This window comes from Ascidia mentula, chromosome 9 (assembly GCF_947561715.1).
Source record: "Ascidia mentula chromosome 9, kaAscMent1.1, whole genome shotgun sequence".
Taxonomy (NCBI): Eukaryota; Metazoa; Chordata; class Ascidiacea; order Phlebobranchia; family Ascidiidae; genus Ascidia; species Ascidia mentula.
This window is the reverse complement of record NC_138574.1, coordinates 8,325,744-8,347,276: the sequence shown is the minus strand read 5'-3', so window position 1 is coordinate 8,347,276 and position 21,533 is coordinate 8,325,744. Positions and strand designations below refer to the sequence as shown.

General features: G+C 38.6%; 5 protein-coding genes across 5 annotated transcripts; 3 read left to right on the top strand and 2 right to left on the bottom strand.

Moving 5' to 3' along the window:
- The first annotated feature begins 94 nt into the window (after positions 1-94).
- On the top strand, positions 95-1,739 carry LOC145912927 (Golgi pH regulator-like). Its single transcript, XM_083000374.1, has one exon. The coding sequence runs from the start codon at positions 127-129 to the stop codon at positions 1,528-1,530; it is 1,404 nt and encodes a 467-aa protein (XP_082856500.1). The 5' UTR covers positions 95-126; the 3' UTR covers positions 1,531-1,739.
- On the top strand, positions 1,713-5,238 carry LOC145912926 (general transcription factor IIH subunit 4-like). Its single transcript, XM_083000373.1, has 12 exons — positions 1,713-1,988; positions 2,079-2,183; positions 2,244-2,378; positions 2,626-2,808; positions 3,087-3,171; positions 3,231-3,338; positions 3,412-3,495; positions 3,606-3,747; positions 4,049-4,100; positions 4,166-4,292; positions 4,493-4,633; positions 4,923-5,238. The coding sequence occupies exons 1-12, from the start codon at positions 1,867-1,869 to the stop codon at positions 5,040-5,042; spliced, it is 1,404 nt and encodes a 467-aa protein (XP_082856499.1). The 5' UTR covers positions 1,713-1,866; the 3' UTR covers positions 5,043-5,238.
- A 947-nt stretch (positions 5,239-6,185) lies between these two features.
- LOC145913363 (metal-response element-binding transcription factor 2-like) lies at positions 6,186-11,019 on the top strand. Its single transcript, XM_083000988.1, has 14 exons — positions 6,186-6,748; positions 6,809-7,034; positions 7,106-7,240; positions 7,329-7,417; positions 7,483-7,564; positions 7,618-7,729; positions 7,874-7,997; positions 8,118-8,191; positions 8,367-8,525; positions 8,806-8,887; positions 9,096-9,163; positions 9,263-9,316; positions 9,808-10,035; positions 10,376-11,019. Exons 1-14 carry the CDS (start codon positions 6,248-6,250, stop codon positions 10,575-10,577), a joined length of 2,136 nt encoding a protein of 711 aa, XP_082857114.1. The 5' UTR covers positions 6,186-6,247; the 3' UTR covers positions 10,578-11,019.
- Positions 11,020-11,492: 473 nt separating this feature from the next.
- Positions 11,493-13,773, bottom strand: LOC145914386 (uncharacterized). The gene is made up of 4 exons (XM_083002215.1): positions 13,318-13,773; positions 13,020-13,158; positions 12,715-12,876; positions 11,493-12,424 (listed from the first exon to the last, which is right to left on the bottom strand). The coding sequence occupies exons 1-4, from the start codon at positions 13,700-13,702 to the stop codon at positions 11,566-11,568; spliced, it is 1,545 nt and encodes a 514-aa protein (XP_082858341.1). The 5' UTR covers positions 13,703-13,773; the 3' UTR covers positions 11,493-11,565.
- Positions 13,774-17,120: 3,347 nt separating this feature from the next.
- On the bottom strand, positions 17,121-21,354 carry LOC145914502 (monocarboxylate transporter 13-like). The gene is made up of 14 exons (XM_083002324.1): positions 21,286-21,354; positions 21,023-21,172; positions 20,623-20,812; positions 20,406-20,542; positions 20,124-20,295; positions 19,635-19,779; positions 19,277-19,436; positions 18,792-19,009; positions 18,522-18,679; positions 18,119-18,244; positions 17,823-17,980; positions 17,487-17,568; positions 17,266-17,383; positions 17,121-17,193 (listed from the first exon to the last, which is right to left on the bottom strand). The coding sequence occupies exons 1-14, from the start codon at positions 21,352-21,354 to the stop codon at positions 17,121-17,123; spliced, it is 1,956 nt and encodes a 651-aa protein (XP_082858450.1).
- Positions 21,355-21,533: the final 179 nt, after the last annotated feature.

The window sequence follows — 21,533 nt, the reverse complement described above, 5'->3', positions numbered from 1 at the left end:
CAATTACCTACAAAATTATGCTTTTTTTTCACCATTTTTTTTATATGGCTAGATAGTTACACCTCTATGAACTTTTACACTATTTTGCAGCATTGGAAAATAGGAAGATAAAAACTGATTGTAAATATGACATTTTTATTCGATTCAATTGTTATGTTTTCAACACAAATTCTTTTCTTTGCATTTGGATGGGTGTTTTTTCTTTGGCAACTCTTCAAAGATTATGAATGTCATCATCAGACAGTGCAAGTTATTTTTGCTGTCACATTTGCGCTTTCTTGCACAATGTTTGAACTTATTATCTTTGAAATTGTTGGCCTGTTAAATGCATCATCACGCTTTTTTCACTGGAAGCTGAACCTTTATGGTATGCTGTTTGTGGTTGTATTTCTGGTACCGTTCTGCATCTCCTACTTTGTGGTGAGTAACATCCGCTTTTTGCAGCGATACAAAATGGGAGCTGCTGTCATTGTTTGGGGCTTATTTGTGTATTTCTTCTGGAAAATTGGTGACCCTTTTCCAATATTGAGTGCCCAACATGGAATCTTGTCAATTGAACAAGTCATAAGTAGAGTTGGAGTAATAGGTGTCACAGTGATGGCACTTTTATCTGGTTTTGGTGCAGTAAACTGTCCATACACCTATTCCTCATACTTTCTCAGGCATGTTACTGATGCGGACATCCATTCTATGGAGAAAAAACTGATGCAAACAAATGAACGTATCATCAACATTAAAAAGCGTATTGCTATTGCCAAGCGAAAAGCCGCACTGGAAAGAGGTTCAGCAGTGCCATCAAGTGGTGGAATATGGTCCAGGTTTAGGACAGCAACAGCTCCTTCACCTATTCCAAGTGAAAATATTCCACAATTGCAGCAAGATGTGAATATCCATGAGGAACTGAGTCGCCAACTTTTTTTGGAAACTGTGGATCTTCATGCAACTAAGCAAAGGATTGAATACTCAAAAACTCTGAAAGGTCGTTACTTCAACATACTGGGATACTTTTTCTCACTTTATTGTATGTGGAAAATATTTATGTGCACCATTAACATTGTCTTCAACCGTGTTGGAAAAAAAGACCCTGTGACTAAAGGCATAGAAATACTCGTGCATTATCTTGGTTTCGAGTTCGATGTTGCATTCTGGGCACAACATGTGTCATTCATTTTAGTTGGTGTGATGATAGTAACTTCCATCAGAGGATTGCTAATTACTCTTACAAAGTTTTTTTATGCCATCTCAAGCAGCAAATCATCCAATATCATTGTAATGGGATTAGCACAGATCATGGGCATGTACTTTGTGTCGTCAGTGTTATTGATGCGAATGAACATGCCCGAGTCATACCGGACGATAATTACTGAAGTCTTAGGTGCTCTTCAATTTCAGTTTTATCACCGATGGTTTGATGTGATATTTTTAGTCAGTGCTCTTAGCAGCATTGGATTTCTTTACCTTGCCCATAAACAGGCACCGGAGAAGCACACTGTCAAAGACCTTACTTTGTCGCAATCCTTTCGTGATTAATAGTTCTATTATGGCAGATGTTATATTTGTTGCAATTATGTGTCCCGTTTCATAGAGGTTTATAAAAATGCTGCAAACAATTTGAAAACATAAAATCCACTCAAAATTTTGACAGTTGAAAGCTAAAAATGTTACATTTTTGTTGTTTACATGTTCTCAAATGTTTAGAAATATAATGCTGTTCAGTATAATAATAAAATTTATTGCAGGTATTTCAAAAGAGTTACTTCTCAATTTTAGATTAATTCTGTGCACATACTTTGCTCTTCCAAAACATAATTGTTTCTTGGGACCTGACTTATTATGTGGTATTAACTAGTAATATTGCTATTGGTGATGAACACCCTAGAACGGGTGAAACTAGAGTGCAAGAATTTGCATGACTATCTTTGCGGTCTACCATCAGTGTTACTGGATTCGCTCTATGAACATCCTGCAACATGTATGGCTGTTTTCAGGTAATGCTGGAAAGTTACAGTCAACTAATGACTCTACACACAACATGATTCAATGGATGTTATCAAAATATATTCTTGTGTTGTTTTTAGGGAATTACCTGAACTGGCAAAATACTATGTGATGAGAGTTTTGTTTGTGGAGCAACCAATCACGAAAGCAGCAACATCTTCATGGACAACAAATGAAGCCAAGGAGTAGGTTTATTACTTGACCGTGCTGTTATTCAGATTTTGCATTTCCTGTTGTTTCTGTAGGGATCATGCTAGAGCTGTAAAAGCATTATGCGACCTTCATGTTTGGAATGAGTCAAAACTTCAAGGGAGTTTGTCATCTGCGTATACACTGAACACAGTGTTTCGGAGAAATCTTCAAAGAGCTTTAGTTGGAGGGTGAGAAAATTGTGAACACATTTTGATAGTGACATACAGTATGTTTCAAGCTATTAATAGTTAGCATTAGGTTTACAGGCTTGGCAGCCCAGGCAATGCCAATCGTGCCATTACATGAAATATTAATAGTTAGTGTTTTGTTTTTTGAACCCAAATAAAACCATGCAGGTAATTTTTTATTTTTAATGATTTTTAGTAATATAGAATACAACAACAATGAAATAGCATTTGTTCATTTAATTTTTAGTGGTGAAACATGGTCGAGTACCGAACACTTGGGACCAGACAAGCATGTCAAGGATGAGCAAGCACTTGATAAATATGCAGTAGAAAGGTGGGAAATCCTGCTTCATTATCTTGTCGGATCAGAATCAAGTGCTGTGATCAGCCAAGACCTGAAAGATCTTCTAATTCAATCAAACTTGATGAGGTGGATTATTGAGTGTTGTTCGTTTTACAGTTATGCACAAACTATACTTTATAGCGGGATACTCAGTCATTAGGCTGTGGACAGTAATGGTCTGAGAGTCATTTGTTTTTAGTTTGTACAAAAGGACAATTAAAGACAAATATGCCATTCTTATTATAGTTTATCTGCTACACGTTAAAGGCCAAGGGCTGGTAGTGCAAAAAAGGTTGGGGATCACTGTTTTAGAAAATCTTTGAGATTGGTACTATGCTAATGTTTAATCATAATTTAAAAAATAGACAAGATGAAGATAATGATGGAAGAAGATTCTCGATAATCACAGCCAAAGGATTTCAGTTCCTACTCCTGGACACTGCTTCACAGGTTAAAATGCTCATTTCAGTGTATAAGTTTGTGCTAAAGTTCATTATGGTTATTACAAGGTGTGGTTTTTCATTCTTGAATATTTAAACTGGGTGCGAGATCGTGGCATGAATCTGGTTTCCATTCTCCGGTTTCTCTTCGAACTTAGCTTTTCATCTGTTGGTAAGGTTAGTTGGAAAAGTATGCATAAAAAGATCTAATCTTAACCTGACGTTGCATGTCACTTACACCTGTTCGTAGGATCTTCCTACTGATGGCCGGGATGATCATGTTCTCCTTTGTCTCCAACATTTTCGCGAAATGGGTTTAATAATGCAGCGCAAAGTATGTTTACGACTGTCTGTTTTTATACTTATAATAAACCCTAATCGCAATTTCACTTACAAATATTGAATAAAATTTTTATGCCTTTTACAAATTTCCTTTTTTTGTAGAGGAAATCCCGTCGGTTTTATCCCACGCTCTTGGCAATAAATCTTGTCAACCGAAGCGGGACAACATCGTTGTCGACCAACTCTGCAACTAACCAAGGATTTATTATCGCCGAAACAAATTACAGAGTTTACGCATACACAGGTCAGATTGATTATATGTTTGACCATACAAATAAAAAAACATTTCAGTTTTCAAAAAAGGTTTAGTTTTGTACTTGATTGTGACAAGTTTCATGTAGCGGTTACACAGCCCACGTATAACACGGTTTGAAATATTGCGCAATTACACCGCGTTTATTCGACCCATTCACAATCGCAACTTTCACTACCCGCCAGAAAAAAACATGGTGGTTTTAATGTATTTCATCCCAACTTATCGTTTTCGACAACGCAATTTTCATTCGGTAGAAAAATCATCAAATATTTTTTATCTTTCATTATAGATTCTGAGCTGCAGTATGCAATTTTGTCTCTTTTCTGTGAAATGTTGTACAGGTCAGAAACAATAGTAATAAATGTTTATATTATAAATCTGACAAATTTGACGTCCCCCTTTTCAGATTTCCGAACGTATGTGTACTTCAGATGACAAGGGAAAGTGTTCAAACTGCAGTGGTGAATGGTATTACCGCCGACCAAATTTTGCACTACATAAAAGCCAATGCACACCCAGACATGCTAAAAAATGCAAGTAGTCTACCGGAAATCTTAAGAGTTTTGTATTCGTGACATTGTAATATCGAGTCAAAATATATATCCTTTTATCCATTCTGTGCCTGAAATCGTCAAATGTTTCAGACGATATCGACTTAATGTTTACAATGCAGTAGTTTTTCCTCTCTTACGCTATCAAACCGGTGTCGACTTGATGTTATTCTATTGTCTAGGACCCGATTATTCCCTCAACTCTCGCCGATCAGATCCGGCTGTGGGCGATGGAGCGTGACCGCCTTTCGTTTCGCGAGGGAGTCCTCTACAATCAATTTCTAACTCCTGGCGACTACGAAGTTTTACGAAACTATGCTAGAGTAAGGCGAAATCATCGTTTACTGGGGAAACCCCCTAATAGCAAGCGCTCTGGTAAAACTGTTGGACGCATTTTTACAATCCAAAGTGGTTCTTAAACTTACTTTTTGCGTCAAAACAAAATTTAGCCTACATTTTTACACAAATGTTCCAGTGGTTCGGTACCTTAAGCAGTGTATTAGGCTGTCGAATCGTTACGGTAACAACTCCACTAAAGAAGAATGATAAAGCTCTGTTTTATACCAATTCACTTACAAGCCCCATTGAAGTAAAGGCGAATGTATTTGACAGGACTTGGGCGCTTTAATTTGGGAAAACGCCGCGAAGCGAAACATGATCGTCACTCGAGAAGCTCATGATCAAGTTAAGAAGTTCTGGAAACGACATAAGAAAGATTCTGAAACTGGATGATATCCGGTCTACGATGTTGGAAAGGAAATGACTGGGCTGCTCACGATATTTTTGGAGATGAAGGGATTTTTGTTGCGACGAGTTTGTGGCGTTCAGTCTAACGGCTATCGTGTCCGCAGTTATGCTTACTAGAAAGGTTAATAAAACGTATTTTTGTTTCACTTTATTAACCAGTGTACTGTTTTAACGAACTTATCGTCCGTTGCATAACGTTGAACAGAACAGTCATTCCAAACAGTAGATCAAGTGACCAGTAGGCCGCAGCCATTGGAGGTGTCTTACACATAAAATTTACTGTTATATTCTGCACAACGGATAGGCCTGCCCCCAAAGTATGACAACAAAGATTTTATATATGTGCAAAAAAAGCCATATTATTGCAAAGCTGCAGCTTTGCAAAGATTTTATAAATTCTATAAAACCAACGTATTTGAAGCAACAATCTATGCTGGGATTTCCGGCTAATGCATGTTAGAAACTTTTTCACAGTAATGAAAACATTATCCGTCACCATTATATGTATTACATTATCAGTCACCATGTAATGATATTTTAAAACTTTCAACAAGGCCTGGTGATTCTGTAATACGAATCTTTTTGATACTAAATGCAAAAATATTTTACTTTTGGTTCGTAGCGAGGCTGCGACGAGTCTACTTTTCTGTAAAGGCGCGAGATAATTCCCGACTTTTGCTAGAAACGTGAACTTCAAAAAAAACTTGTTTGGAAAGCGTTATTTTCATTAAAATGACCGTAAAAAGTGTAAGAAATTCATTAAGCTAGTTTTGAGAAGATAATATTTGTAACATTTTCCAAATAAGCTACATTTTCGAGCTTGTCTTGTAAGTTTTAGTTTTTAAACGGACGAGTATTTCGAGCTTCATGCGCTTTCTATTCTTTTTATTTGCAACTTTAAGAAACCCAGTGCCTGTCATGCATTTAATATTCGCTTTTGAAAATAAATTATTTTTAGAAAGGGTGTATTGTTGCTTTTTTATGTGTGATTGTGGACTTTTCATGGTGTGTTTTCTGCACAATAAACGAATAGGAATGTAAGATATGATATTTAGATGTCCATTGTTGTGAACAGTAACATCAGCAAGATGGTTAAGTTTTAATTTAATTCAATATTTTGCAGACCAGTAGAAAAAAAACATTTAGAAACAATTTTGTTTTATTTTAGCCTTAATCAAAATAGGCCCAACATGGTTAGAAGCAAATCAGGTGGATTGTCTCCGAACAAGCATCCACCAATATTTGAGAACCATGTGACACAGAGTCACAAAAGTCATTCCCCATTGTCTGTTTTTCAAACTGGCAGTTTTACGAAACTTGGGGCCACTGTAAACACCAAGGAATTGGGCAACTTGTTCAAAAGCAACTCGACTCTGTCAAAACCAAACAATGACATCCGTCGCTTTTTTTCTGTTGACTCTTCAAAACACAACAGAAACAAAAGTCTTTCACCTGTGAAACAAACAAATGGTCTGATTAATGGCTGTTTGACCACAGCAATGAGCAACAATAAGACCAAAAGTCCTCATCCAAGCCCAGTTAAGGATAAAACTGGGCAGAGTTATTACCACATTTCAAGGATGAAAGTTCAACCTGCTCTGTATCGTAAAATGTTTGGCATTTTTAAGGAGGAAAGTGATGTTTTAGCACGTTGGTCAGATGGATTGTATTATCTTGGCACAGTTTACAGGGTAAGGCTAAAGTAATATTACGTTTACCAATATGAGTCTGATTGTATATGTGTTTGAAAGGTGGATGACCTGAAACACCAGTGCCATGTGCAGTTTGAGGACAAGTCAATATCGGCAGTTCACTTTAAAGACATGCAGCTCCTAAATGGGCCGAAAAGTGATGATGAAGATGAGAGCGAAACAAATGCAGAAGATGACATGGAGTCTGATGTAACATGTACCTTATGTCGTGATGGTAAATCTGACGCACCAAATCAAATAGTTCTATGTGACAAATGTGGTCAAGGTATGTTTGGGTTGTAAGATTTTTCTTTTGTTCTCTAGTTTTGTTTAGTATGACTTTATTATGCCTGTCAGGTTACCACCAACTATGCCATGCCCCTACTATTGACACATATGTTCTTCATACTGAGGATGCCCCTTGGCAGTGTCGCACATGTGTTTTTGCTGCTGTAGCCAAGCGGGGAGGGGCAGAATCAGAGGGTCCTGCAGGTACAATTGTGTTATTTAACAACTAAATGCAACAAAAAATCTTCTTGATAAGAGTTTTTAAACACGTTATATAAACTTTACTCTGTAGCTGCAGCATTGAAAGTTATGAAGCAGGTTTTGCCTTATGACATATCTTCTCTTACCTGGTGCAAAGGTAACAAAGTTAATACTGAGGAGGTAAGTTGTAAATTTGGCTGATTTTAATTGTTTCTGGTATTTTTTTGTCAACCTATCTATGTTAGGTGTATTGCTATTGTGGAGGTCCTGGTGATTGGTACTTAAAAATGCTGCAATGTTGCCGTTGTCAGCAATGGTTTCATGAAGGTAACAGCATTTTTGTGTGATTTTAAGTATTTTCTAACAGCTATTTCTGTTAGCTTGTATACAATGCCTGAAGACTCCAATTCTGTACGGAGATAGATTTTATATCTTTGTGTGTGCATTATGCAATGAAGGTGAAGAATTTGTACACAGACTGCCAATGAGATGGTGAGATTATTCATTCTTGTCTGTTCTTTATCATTACATACTAATATTTGTGAACATTATATGCATTTTGCGAAACAGATCTCATTTTGTAAACAATTTTTTTTAAAAAGAATGTGCTGTTGAACCTTTTTTAAATGTTTGCAGGGTTGATGTTGTCCATCTTGTACTGTACAACATTACCATTGCTAAAACCGTGAAATATTATGATTTCTATGGTGCAATTATGCCTTTCTTTGCTCAAAATTGGGAATCACTTCAGTTGGGAGATGTAAGAAATTCTGACTCTTATGTATTGGCCTTGTAAACAAATCTTCATTTGTTGTTAATGTTACTGGTTTATTTACAAATAATAGTTAACCAGCTGGTTTAACCTACAATGACATTGTAGCTTGTGCATGAAGCATCCACCAGAAGTCAGCTCAAGGACAGAGTTCTGGAAACCCTACAAAACAACAAAACAAGGTTCCTAAACAACTTTTTGATATCTCTGTTTATGGTTTAGGCTGAATTAGTGAATTTAGTTGTCGACCTGCTCAGTATTAATTGAAAAAAATGAAGTGTATATAAACATATGTTGCACATTATTTTATTCATTGATGTAAAAACAGTGGACTAAATCCTTAATTGGTTTTGAAAGGTTTCAGTGTGGAAGTGAAACGAAGAAGGCGAAGATGAGTTGGGGATTACGGACTCGGTCCCCTCCCGTTCCTCCATCTGTCAGTGTTCCAACTTGTCGGGTGATTGACAATGAACTCATGACATCAATGGATCTGCGTCATGGTTCAGTTTTCTTAAGGTTTGAATAGATTTGTCACTTTTCATTCATAATTCACATAAAGGAGTAACAAAATGTAGAACTTGGCCCAATCCTTTTGAAGACAAATTTCGCAACATTGTTCCACTTTAAATTTGGCCAATACATTGTAGATGTACTTCCTATTAATTTAGCAGGGCTTGAAATGCGTCGTTAAAAGAAAACATGGATAACAATGACCATGCATATCTGACGATAATAATCTTTCTGCGTCCCGTAAATAATGGTGGTAATATGGTGTTCTGAAAGCAATTATATTTAGCGATTCTCCTACGCCACTGAAAAGGAACGCGCCGGGTGATCAAACTTCTCCCGTACCCAAGAAACTGAGGGACTCGAATGAGGTGGGGTGTTTTTGCAAATATGTTGGTTATAGTGACATTATTAACGGATTTGCTCTTAATTCTGAGAAGAAAGAGACAGGCCCATGCTGTTGTTAACATTGTCATGTTTCATACGAAAAACGGGTCATATTGTTATAGTTTTGGGTTAAAATGTAATAAAAAGGCAATTTCAGTTTTGGTTTTCACATACAAACGATTTATAATCTAGGGCGGCTGGATTTCACCAAACAGAGCGTCGGATAACTTTGACACATCACAGGATAATATTTTTGACAGGTAACTTCGTGCTCGTATAGATTTATTTCTTAACTCCAGAAGTACCAATACTCGCGTTTTGTTTGTGTTACTTGATTCGTAATTTATGCTTTGTCCCAGGTTTTCCTTTGATTCTCGAAGAAGTTCCGTGAAATCCTCGGAAACCTCAAATAGGTTTGGATTTATAAACTGTTTTTCATGTCCTTTTCCTGGCGCTTTTTTCGCGAAATATTATTTAGCGTACCTTCAAAGGGTAGCTCATTATTTAAATTTTTCGAAGCTTATAGAGCAAACGACCTTGAGTCACAGAAAAACTAAGTCACTAAACATTCGAGTCCCTAAAAATAGTTCTATTGCAGTGTTAGTACTTGTAAGCGAAAGCTATTAAATACGCGGACAAAAAAACAGGGCTTGGCGTGGCATTATTTGGCCTGCGGGCCGAATGTTTGACCACCTGTATGTTATAGACTCTTTTTTTGTGTGTTTGAACGTCACTGATCAGAAACGCTGACTTTTCTGTTGTGTGTTGTTTTGTAACAACAGGATATGTAATACAATTAAATAATTCGGTTATAATTTTTTATCAATGTATTTCAATGTCGAATAACATTCACCAATGCTGCGAACTCTGTAAAATCGTTAAAAAAGTTGTTGCACTTGTTCAGTTTGGACGAACATCCGAAACGACGGAGGGGGCGACCCCGCAAAGATCAGGTGGTTCCTCCCAAATCCACAAGCACACGTGGGCGGGGAAGACCCTCAACTGGTGGAAGTAAAACTAAGAGACGCAAACGGCAATCTTCATTCAGTAGCGAATCTTCAAGCGTTATTCCCATTACCGACCTCTTGCATGAAACGGCGCCTGATGGCGAGACTGGCTCCTTCATATCGATGTGAGTGAGATATTTCGTAATTCCCAACCTCTGCCATTTGGGAAAATTTTCGGTATTACTCGAAAGTATTGAAATATCACAGAAAATTTCCAATCGATTCCCCGTCTCCTGCATACCAACATTTTTCTTTTTGACCCAAATGCTTGTTAATTGATTCTTGTAATCATTTCCCATTCTGTTGCAATTGGCCCTGACAATTTCCACCTTATGTATAATTATACCCAAAACACAGAAACGTTAGTTTTCAGGCCAAAATCTGATAGTCTTTGTATAAAGATAAGCATAATTCACTTTTAAATCCAAATGTGACAGAATTATGAACTGTACTATTTGCCAACAGGCGGGAGTCAAACGACAAAGACCTACGCCGCACGATGGCGCGCTACTTCGGTGCAGAAGGTCGAATCGCTTGTGGCGAACGATATCGTGTCCTTGCCAAGCGAGTGGTCGCTAATTCGGGAAAGACCCCGAGGGTGGAGTACCTGATTGCATGGGAGGGTTTCACTGCTCGCCAACTTCATGAATCGACTCACATGCGCTGACGCAGTGTAGGATCTATAGACTGGCTCACAGTAAAAATCGTGTCGTCCGTAAAGAAGGAAATCCTCCCCAAGAGGACCCCGGACCTAAGGTTTCCACTCTAAAGGAACTTGGTGGTTTTTAATTATGTTTTGTGTTGCGTCGTTTTTTTGCCTATAGCAGAGCAATCTAGAAAAGGTATTTGTATCCGATCACTGAAACGATTGTTGGAGGTAGTGATTGTTTAATAACCACTAAGCTGGGTCTATATTTTGGTTTCCGTATAGACGTCACGCTACTGTTGTATATGCGATAAATTATTCCCTTATTGACCATACTTGTTAGTTTAAGTCTAAGCATTCGTCCCGCTGCAAATTGCTGAACTATGCTCATTACTTGGCTACCTCGTCAAGTTTGACTCTTATACCGCTACGAACGTGTTTCGATACTCACTGGCATTCAATCTTTTTTATCATTGTCGAAAATGGAAATATAGCAGGAGATATGCTGCAAAAAAAGCGTGTGAATTTCATCTGCTCTGAGCTCTGAAAACCACGCGTTGGAAAATGCAGGAAGTGCTTCGCACAATAACATCGACACATGTGGCTGAGCAGGCAACAAATTATGGTCGCAAAACTTGAGTCGAGACCGAAGTATGTTTTGTCCTATTGGGAAAACGTCCCACAGGATGTTAAATTGTTAATACGCGCAAAAAGTAGTTGATGGTCTCCCGTTCCCGCTGTTTGATCCCAACAGACTTACCACGAAAGTTTTTATTTACTTGGCGTCCACAAGAATACAAGTGCAAATAAAAACAGAAACTATGGAAAGAGTAAAACATGAAAGTGCGTAAAACGCGTAGCAGCGTGCTGAACGCACGACAAAAACGTCATAATTGGTTTGAGAGTTTGTCCCAGTAACAATTGCTCTCTGTTGCTTCTCGGCCCACCTGAAAGAGCAGGACTGTTTCATGCCTTAAAACCAAACCCCATTTGCTGCTGAAAACAATGCTCAGTCTTCGGCGTCGTCAAACTTCCAACCAAGCTGAGTTTTAGCTAAACGGACGAGTAGCAGATAAAATCCAATCATACAGAAAACAACCGGGATGGCGGCAGCAAAGAGAAAGATGCCCAGGAACACTGATACCACCACATAGATTGGCTCATCCGGACAGGTTAGGTATTCCACTGGCACGTTGGCGATCGTTCTGCCAACAACCTTTCGAAGTCGGTTCGATGGCCCTGCACACACTGTTGGAGAAGCTTCCTTATCGAAATTCTCCAGCTTCGATTGTAAAATTCCTTTTAACTCCTCATCAGATTCCTGCGATGGAATTTCCCGCACGTCGGCATCAAGCTGAATTTCGTTTTTTCGCATCGTTTGGATGAAGGGCGCCACCTCGCAGTTGCAGTTAATAGGGTTACCGTAAAGCCACAGGAAACGCAGTGAGGCAACTCCGGGAGAAGATGGGGACATAAATATTTTAGCCAGTGTGCACCCATTCAGAAAGAGGTAACGAACAGAGGCTAATGGTTCCAGTGCTCCATGCTCAAAGCTTGTCAAAATTGGATTATTGTTTAGGAATAAATAGTGTAGGTTCCCCAGTCCCGCAAAAGTGTTGAAAGTTACTCGGTCAATGTGGTTGTGCGAAAGATCCAGAAGTTTGAGGTTTGATAAAGTGGAGAAACTGCCAAACGGATGCAGCCGCAGCAAGTTGCCGCTGAGATCGAGAATTTCCAATTTCCGGAGGCGCGCCAGAGAAAATCGATCTTCTTCAGTGAGATTGCGAATCATGTTGGATGCCAAGCAAAGCACTTTGATGTTTTTCGGCAATCGGTGCGGAATTCCTGCTAAATTGTTTCCGTCAAGCCTGCATAAAAATTATTGTGATCTTATATGTACTGTAATCCGCACATCAACTAAAAGGCTTAAGCTTTGCTATACGATATGTCAAACGGGAGTAAAGTTTGCTTCTATTAAACCCAACGAATATAATAATAAAACATTATAGCTTGCGACTTGCGAAGCCTCAACCACGCCCCATTGCGAACCTTTATGTTATAAGGTAATGTTAATTGAATGTGGAACTTTGTGTACGTAACGTGTTGCGAATGACTGCCTAATAACCAAAGGCAAACTTGCCAAACTCGATAGTTTTACCTTAAGATTGTTAAGGCCAAGTTCTTTCCGAAAGAGGTCTGTGGTATCACAGACAAACTGTTAAAGGATAAATTAAGTTCCCTTAGGTTATGCATGTTTTTGAAGATAATGCCGGGCAAGCTGGTGAGCATGCATCTCGAAAGATCCAATTTGACGACTTGCCTGAAACACAAAAGATGTTAGGAGCTGTTATACCCACATACAAGTAATTGGGCCTGTTGTTTACATTTTACATTTACTATTAACTTTATTGGTTTCTCTTTCGTCTTTTATAATCACATATCATCATGTCTCAAGCCGCTTACTCAACGCCTGAAAATGAGTCGCTATGAATGTTCTTTCCAAACGGATTTCCGCCCAGTTGCAAAGACCAAAGGTTATTGAGATCGGCGGTAGTTTTATCGGTTGTGCCAAAGGCTTTGGGAATGCTGTGTAAGTTGTTACCTGGAAAACATATCTTTGGTTTGAATAAGTCAAAGTCTTATTCATCAAACAATGTTAAGTATGCTTACGCCAATTTGTTTTATTTTGTTGACTTTGTGTGAAATCACACGTTACACAAAAACATAGATTCCAGACAGCAATATTCAAATTACTTCCAACCTTTTAAATTAAGAAAACGCAAGGGGGAAGTCCTAACGAAAGGCCACCCAGGCGTTGTGACGTTAAAAGCGGCATCGTCAACTTCTTCGATGTCATTTTGGTCCAATCTTAGTTCCACTAGCTTTTGACTTCGAAAGGCGTTTCGGTCTAACCTTGTAATTAGGTTGTTGCTTAAGTCTATTGAGGATGCGTGCCAAGCATCGTAAATAAGTTTGCTTGATGGCACGGTAGTTAAATCCTGACCATGGCAGTCAACTCGCATCGTCTCCGTAAAAGACTGATCCGTGACTCCTTTCGAACACTGGCAAACGTCGGCGCAGATTTTGGAGTATGAACCGCTTCCCAGTTTAACAAGAGAGGCCGCTATGAGCGCTACAACCAGCATGTCCCTTTCATGTCATTTCTAGTGCACTAAAAGGTAGCTATGTATTTTTTCCGTCTACCAATACACGATATCCACCTATGAACATAAAATGCTGTGATCACGTCAAAGTATGAAGTTAAAATATGAGCTTGGTTTTATTTCATATATGTACACACTTAAAAAGATATGTCTATATGGACTTTATAAACCGCTTTACACGACAAGGATTTTTAAATTTTTAACCTCATGAGTTCATATAAACTAGTCGCAGTTATAAAACGACAGTAATATATTAATTTAGCGCTTATGTTCTTTTACACAAACACGAATATGTATGTCGTTCGAAAGTCTTTATTTTTGATACTGAAAACAGAAAAATAGTGGCAGATAGTTTTTCGTATCAAAATTATGAAATATCATTTAAAACCTGGTCGCATTTTGCCCCTGGGCCAAGAGTTGGACGCATATTTTCCAACCAAATTTAGACAAGAAAAATGAAAGGCCCGCCACAAGGGACAATATAATATATTGATTTGACATTTGTCGCCTCGTATTGACGTAAAAGCTCGAGATCATAGATTACATATTGCCAGGTCAAGCAAATGGTTGTCATTTCGTACCGTATTGGACAGAACTTTGGCACAAAGCCGACGACAATGTATGCATATCTACAATTTACAACAGAAGTGATAAAAGCAGTTTGACAAATTTACGAAGGACGAAACACTTCGTTTCACACCTCCTATGTTACATTACACTATTAACATTTGTCAAGCCCTTTTGGCAGCAGGCGTGACAAGTGACAAAAAGGCAATAACCACCATATTCCGACATATGTTGTACTCAGCAGATATCGCCATATCAGGCAAAATTTGGATCAATACTTGTTTAACTACGTCAGTGCACAATCTGGTGTTACACAAACGATTTTCAATTGATGTTCCAAGCGGAAAGCAAACGTGGCTCGTGCTGTGGACAGAAAGGCTGCGAAGAAACAAACACAGCATATACAGAATGAGCACCTCTAGCCTTGGTGGGAGTCACTCTCTACTGTTTTTATTGCTCTACTATACACACAGCCTGTCTTGACCCTGCAATGTAACCTGACACAGCTGCTATATCGATCTGACATTTGCTACCATTCCATCTCTATGCAACTTATAAATCGCGAAAGTTGATACTTGGGCGTATGCACATATGTGCTTTTTTGCCAGAAATATGCTTCAGACCTCCACATGACTAATAACGCCTTGACAAATCCGATAAGGCGGCTTTATGTAATTCAATGTAGTCGTATGACGTTGAACATCCCCACGGGAAGTCTGCTTCCTATGGTTCCTTTGCAGCTGACGGTAAACTAGCAATGCTTTCCATTAGTTATATGCTCCCTTGTAAATAAAAAACAGGCATCGCAACATTACCAGTCGATATTTTTTAATAATCTTGATCGTTTTATTGCAGTCCCGCGCCGCTACTCGTAAGGCAGGCAATCTAAAAAATATAAGCATTTATTAGCAATCAACCTCCTCACTTGCCTGCCGCAGCGGGTGATTTCCCTGCTCCACCTGCTTGCTATTTGTTTTTATCGATCAGGCATTGATCCACAGGATAGCGTACGGGAATTTGGCGGACAAGAGGCTGCTTTAAGATAAACCTTCTCCCGCACTTCGTACAGCAAGGAAATTAAATCTCAAATGTCACAACGATGCGTCTGTAAACGACAGTGCCATTGAAAGGTAAGCGCCGAAGCTCGATACGAAAGCATAGGTTTAGACGCATGAATACAATTAAGAATCACTAAAACCTCTCCTACAATATTGCGTTGATTTAGTAGACTTGTACATCAAACAAGTCGGTTTATTTTCGCTACCAACTATCACTGCTCAGAAAGCTGAATATTAACTGTATTTTCTCAATAAACGTGTTTCTTCCTGAACTGAAATATGGTCAGCACCGCTGCAGGTACAAAGTGGCCACAAGTACGTCGTATCGTATGCGTGCGGACGTCCTGGTCCTGTGTTCGTACCACAGGCCTGGCGCCAATAAATCAATGAGCCACGCTATCGACACGCCAATCAAGTGATAAGTTAATTCTGTTGCAGCAATGTTATGGGACAGTTCAAAGCACCATCGCTACTGGTTACGTCATGACGTGACGACGCATTCCAAACTACTTTCCAGCGGGCTTTGGTTGCTATTTTTGATCCTTTACTCTCTATATAGAACGTGTGCGTTAGCAGTCGATCGACAGACATAGGACAGATGTAGTATGAGGTAAGCCATAAGACTGAGGCAGGATGCAGTGGTATTAACTGGCTTTAACCCTTCCATCGTGCGCCAATGCCATACAAAGAATGGCCGAACGACCTCACTTAATAGTTACATAGTAAATGCACAATAATTCTTTAAATTAACGGTATGTCAGCTCATATACAAGTACACTTGGAAAGTATTTTAAGGCTATGCTCAGCAAAACACTCCAAACCAAAGTTAAACTTTCCTTTCCATTATTACCGAAAAGAATTGGCAACCTGGCATAACAAACTCTCTATAGAGGCATCTATGCATTGTGAGGACCTGGGTGAAGGCAATTGCTTTAAAACTGCGCTGCAAGATTCCCGACCATGATTAAGATGTACCGTGCCTTCTATTCCAATGCATGAAAATGCAATTCGCTCATAAAATTTTAATAGGGCCATTTGGCGGCCTTTGCATTCTCTCATTTTCTACCACAAGCAGCAAAAAAATATATATAGGCACCAATAACAGAAATAAACAAATCAAAAAAACTAAAACTATGGAGATGTGCATCATCCTCTGCCCTTTTTCATCTTTACTTTATATTTCTTTCTGCACAATTGAACGAAAATCCATTGAGCAAAAAATAGGTATTGATTTATGTGTTAACTTTCCGGCACAACGCATTGCCATTCCAACTGCTGTCGCGTTAAACGACTGAGACGACACATTGTGGCACCACTATACCCACCATGTTGTATTATTCAAGAAAAGGTGTTAACCGCTGCATCAATAATGCACAAGCTCTACAGCTTTGCTGGAACCATACATTGACACATTAATACACGGAATTTTGTGTCACTTCAAGTACATACAATTTAACTGAGATGAGCACTTTGCAGGACACACAAAACATCGCTTTAACTTTACAGTATACAGCGCAGTAGTTTTTTTGTGATACCAATCTTTGTTTTGACATTGACAAATCGACACCAAAAACGCTTGTTTACATGCACAAGATCTGTATGTTAGATAAAATAACACATTTAAACTTTAACAAAAGTTTGCAATAAAAATGTGCATGGAAAATGAAACTCTTGCGCTTTTTGTGTTCCTGTACAATGAAGATGACATTTTCGTCTACAACATCGATTACATTAATCAAAACCGACATGTCAAAAAGACTTTCGATCAAACTTTCCTATACGAGTGATTTTCTTCGTTTTAAAGGCGGCAGAACTTGTTTCGCCCGATCTGTGTTCCTTCTCTTCGGCCTTCAAAAATATATGGAAGTAAAATATGCAAAACAGGGCATCAATGTCTTGAAAAAAGAAACAGTGACCAACCTTCCTGTGCTTAGCAATATGCTTTGTCTTCTGATACGCTGACCTCTTGGAACCGGTATATTCTTATTACTACGTTCTTGTGGTTGTGTCTGCTCCATGCTTTCACCACTGTACAAACCTAATCAAAACAAATTAACTGTTAGAAAAGGATTACTCAGTTTAAATGTTGGTAAGAACTATATTGTTCTTAAAATATTAGACTATTTTACAAATCCACTCACTGCCGTGGGACGAGTTGATACGTTGCTGTCTGGTTACAGAAAACGATGTTGTTTCTTGTTTTTCAACCGCGGTTGAAGGAACCTAGAAGTTAAAATTGTCGTAAAACGACGTTTTTGTAAGTTACCTGATTAGGGTTAGTTAAAGTATGGTTATGCTTTATCTCAAACCCGTTTCCTCAGGGACGAAGTACGCAAATAAACAGTGCAAATTGGGATAAACTCTGGTTACATATTGCATATGATCACACTTGCTTCTAAAGGAAACAGCAACAAAAGGCACATCAGTACTTGTCTGAGATATTTTTGCACAACCAAATAGTATTTATCATTAGGTACATTGCTTGTCCCATCATTTTCAACTTCGGTTTCTGTTTCTTCGACTGATACTTCTGTACAAAGTGTGATGAATAGAACACCAAGTGAAGCCAACAAAAGAGCAGCCCCGGAGACGTAAAAGATGGCATCGTGCGATCCAGTGACGTCGACAAGCCAACCTGCGGCACAGGGATTGTCATCAGTTGTGAATTTCATGTTACTGAAACTCGTCCTTTAGGAGCTAATGCATCCGTTATAATTGCACGTGAATTGTGAGGAATATTGTTGCCACTGATGACTTATTATCACCGACTAACCTGCGAAGGGTGGTGTGATAAGAACGGCGATGCTTGTCACCATCATAAAAAACGCAAAGCCACTGTACAAGCAATCTGTGCCGACCACTTCACACAGAACAGAAAAGGGTAGGGCCATTGTCGCACCTGTTGTTAAACATCATGGTTATTATATATGGCAATACATTTATAGCATGAGCTGTAAAGCGAATAAATCCGACCACCAGTATACGTATGTCGCATTTTCGGAAACCTCTGGTGTAGACCCATGTAAATGTGTATCATAATATATATGGTCCTTGCTACCTGGTAAAAAGTACCCAGGCTACGCTTTTTTCATTGAAGCAAAATTTTTTTTTCATTTTAGCAAAAAACACAATTGACGAAAAATAAGGCCGGTGAAAATAAAATAATTTTGACCAACCGAGAAAAAGTCCAAAGCACACGCAAAATATCACCAATTGGTTGTAGGATTCGGCTAAAGGACATAGGATGCAGGAAAGTCCCAGCAAGAAAAGTGATATTACATCATAGTACATAAGCATTGCGGAAGAGATTGCGATGAACCAACCACTCGCCAAGCTGTTAAAAACGAAATTAATATCAAGCAAGTCACTGGCAAAAGCACTACAATGAAAAGGTAGACATGAAAAGCTGCTGCAAAATATAAATTATTTAACATGGTTCTGTTTACCTGCTTATAATTGAAACTCCACTCATAATTGAAACTAGGATTGCGGCATCGAAACTGACGAAACCCCGCGATACGACATGGGGGACAAGAAATACATTGGGTGTAAACGCTCCGGCACCAATGCACAACCCCACAAAGCAATACACAACAAACGGAGATTGTGTGAGTAATTCCCATTGCAATCCGTCTTGACTTTCAGTAAAATTTTCGGATAAATTCTGAAAAAGAGTCGCGTGTTGTGAAACAAAAGTTACACCAACCATTTTAAAATTTAAATTGGTTTGGAGGACGCCAAACAATTGCTAATACGGTAAGATTTTGATACAGTGCTATTGTGCTAACTAGCCTGGCAAAAAAACCCGAGGGGAAGTTGGTTTGGTAATAACTTAAGTTCGTAAATGTAAGGCCAAAGACAGTATATATATTCAGTAAGTTGATTCAGCAGCATAATACTTCCGCACATAAGACAAAACAGTTATTTTTACCTCATTCGTGATAGGATGTAGGTTGGATTGTTTTTGCTCGGATGTGGATTGATATGCAACCATTTCCTTTTTGTTTTGCACTTCTCTGCAGCGAATCAATTCGTCCCTTTGGGGAGCAAATTCAAAATGTCTTCGTTTACGTTGGGTGGAGTGTCGTTTGCTGAATACATGCGATTGTTGATTAGATGTTAGAAATAGCGGTATGTGTTAACAAAGCAAGCTTGTGGAATTTCAGTTGTGTTTCCTTAATATTTAATGGCATGTTGGTAATTTTCATTCAAGCGCAGAAATAGATACACATCAGTACGACGTAACATAACAACGCGAACCACAAAAGGAAAAAAGCATAGCAGATTGCCTTGTGTTCATAATAGGAAAATGATCAAAGCCACCGAAGCTCTTTCTTCTTTGTAAAATTTCCCTAATTGATCGTTTCTTTGCCTCGCCTTCGTCCTCAGAGCTGCTTGAATCCACATCCGTCATTTCAGGAATGTCTGACAATACTAAAAAGGGCAACGTATGATAAATGTCATTACATGCGAATCAACACCAAGTCTCAACAATCGTTGCATATCAAAAGGTAAAAGTTTATTATGCTGTGTATAAGCTACAGACAGATGGCCACTGTTTCGACCTAAAAGGTCCCATCAGTGCAGCTGGTGTGACTATCAGACGACTTTGCTGACCAAACACCAGCTGCACTGATGAGACGTTTTAGGTCGAAACAGTGGCCATCTGTCTGCAGCTTATACACAATTTATATTATTGGCTCCACATTGTTTATTATGCTGTTCAAAAAACTGTAAAATTATTGGCATTTATGTGAAGTATATTTAGGAAAACTAACCGTGCTCACGAAACGGGGTGTCGTCAACTGTAAACGCAGAATTGATTATTCCATTTTCAACGTCTGAAGTCTTCTTTGGTAAAATCATTGAGATCCCGCAAATAGATATGGTTGATAATAAACCGGCGATAATACGCAGCGCTGTGCTGAGGGAATAGCGATCCACCAGTACCTTCAAGCATGCAAACAAGTCAGTGATTTGTATAAGTTATGTTCTTGTTAAACCAAATACAAATAAGGTGACTTGAAGGTTGAAAAAAAATTATTTCATAGAAAACGCACTTGAAACAGAGGTGCAAACACAAAAGAAGCAACTGGTCCTCCAGTTGATGTGATGCAATAGGCCAGGGCTTTTCGTTTTGTGAAATATTGTCCAACAAGAACATTGGAAGGAATATAGGCAAGACCAAAGCCCAAACCTTGAAATAAACAGAAACACGTTAAATTCAACATTTTTCCTACCAGACTAAGATTTTTGTACGTTGTAACTTTAACCTACCTGAAGCCAGTCCGATACCGAGATAGACATACGCTATGTTGTTGGCAAACGAAGCTACGATAAATCCACTAGAGGTCAGTAAACCGCCGATTATAACCACCGTCCGGGCACCCAACCTTTTACTCATCTGACTAGCCAGCATACCAGAGGAATGAAGTAAAGCGAGGCATATGGACGGAATCCAAGATACCTTTTTCAAAATAGGATGATACATCGCACCAAAAGCTTTATTCGTGAACGTTTATGACCGGTTGCATGGTGACATAATATCTACTTTTAGGTTAAAACACTGGAATTTGCAGACGAACAAAGAAAACATGCTTGGAAATGTTGCAGAGAAAAGACTATACTATCACAAAAATCCAACTTACTTTAGAATTTTAAGATTGCATAAACATACCATGTTATTTGTTGTTTTATATTCCTGTTGAAAGGGGTTAAGAAAGACGGAGAAGCATCGAATGGTTCCGAACACATAGCCTTCAATAACGAAACAACTAAACACAATCACCCACCCGAATCCGCCATCATGTCCTTCCGGTACTTCTGCCTTTGGGCAATTTTTAATACACCAGTATCAAAAAGTTATTTCTAACTCAAGCTTAAAAAGTTGTTTTATGTAGGCTTGAATATTTGTTGGTATATTTGCGCATAAAATCTCACCGTTTTTGACTCTTCTGTGTGCTGCACAGGGGCGCAGTTTGATTTCTTGCACTTTGCGGAGTCTTTCATCACCAAACTTTATATATTCCTAAAAACTTTATAGTTTATTCACACAACCACTGACTTATGAAACTAATTTGGGTTTAAATGACGTTTTGGGCTATTAACATCAACGTGACAAATCCTTAAAAAACGCAGCAGATGTATAAACGTTGCCTTCTAATAGAAGATAAGTCAATTCAACAAAC